The sequence below is a fragment of the Glycine soja genome, chromosome 17, assembly GCF_004193775.1.
Source record: "Glycine soja cultivar W05 chromosome 17, ASM419377v2, whole genome shotgun sequence".
Taxonomy (NCBI): domain Eukaryota; kingdom Viridiplantae; phylum Streptophyta; class Magnoliopsida; order Fabales; family Fabaceae; genus Glycine; species Glycine soja.
Window position 1 is genome coordinate 18030234 of NC_041018.1, and position 1095 is coordinate 18031328.

General features: G+C 41.6%; 1 protein-coding gene across 1 annotated transcript; it reads right to left on the reverse strand.

Moving 5' to 3' along the window:
• Window positions 1-251: 251 nt before the first annotated feature.
• LOC114391514 lies at window positions 252-841 on the reverse strand. Its single transcript, XM_028352516.1, has 3 exons — window positions 800-841; window positions 610-699; window positions 252-526 (listed from the first exon to the last, which is right to left on the reverse strand). The coding sequence occupies exons 1-3, from the start codon at window positions 839-841 to the stop codon at window positions 347-349; spliced, it is 312 nt and encodes a 103-aa protein (XP_028208317.1). The 3' UTR covers window positions 252-346.
• Between the last annotated feature and the right edge of the window lie 254 nt (window positions 842-1095).

The window sequence follows — 1095 nt, forward strand, 5'->3', positions numbered from 1 at the left end:
TACGACCTTATATATTAATGGTGTAAATTATGATCGAATCATAATTTATTATATATCATAATTACTTTAAAAATCTTACTAACACATAATTATGAATTATGAATGATTTTAAAAACATTTATTTTTTATGTAATTCTTACAAACCAAACTCATGATTTTAGGTTCACTTTTTTTAAAAATAAATTTAAAACAATCGTAAAATTCGCTTAAGGACCACAAACAATCGGAATAATAAACTATATTATAAAATGATAAACCGTGCAAAACACGTCAACTATATCAAACAAAAAACTGTAATAATTACAAATATTCATGTCAACTACAACACAAAAAATAAATACAATGATCAATGGTCCGTGCGGCGTCTCTGACGAGTCCTGACAGTCCCATCAGCAGTGGGTCCCCCTCTCGCGATCGTTAGGCAGTCCTGCATAATGTCATATAACTCTGTGCCTGCAGTGACTATCCTAAGGTTGAGCACACGCTCCAACCTCTGTGTAATCGCCTCATATCCGTCGTAATCATCCTGCCAAAGTCATTAAAAACATTTATTATGAAATTTAAAATAAATAACAACTCATAAAACATTAAGCGCGCAAATAATCTTACCACATGTGGAGGGGGGTCAAATGCTACTGGAACCTGGGGGCTGGGCGGCTGTATGTAGTCCTCAGGGTTTGCAGCTGGTGCATCTCTCAGCTAGTCACCTGCCTGGGTCGGTATCATGAATGTGTGAGATATGCGGAAAAACCACTCCATGTAATCCGCAGAACCTGCTCAGGCACTAGACAAAGCTGACCTGCAGGTAGTAAGTGATCCGCAAACTGCATCCACCTGTCATCTATCTGATCGTGTGACAATCGTGCACTAACAGGTGGCGGAGGGATGCTCTGGATGTAACCAAACTGGCGTACCACCCTCTCCGGTCGAGCTGTGACGACCATAGGACCCCATCTCAGCTGACCCTGGAAAGATGAAATCTCCTGAAACGCCCTAGCCCCCCGATGCTCCGTGTACGGAAACCAGGACACATCTGTGACGGTCAAACCATCACAACGTGCCCTGTAGGGTGCTCCTGTGATTCCCTTCATGTGC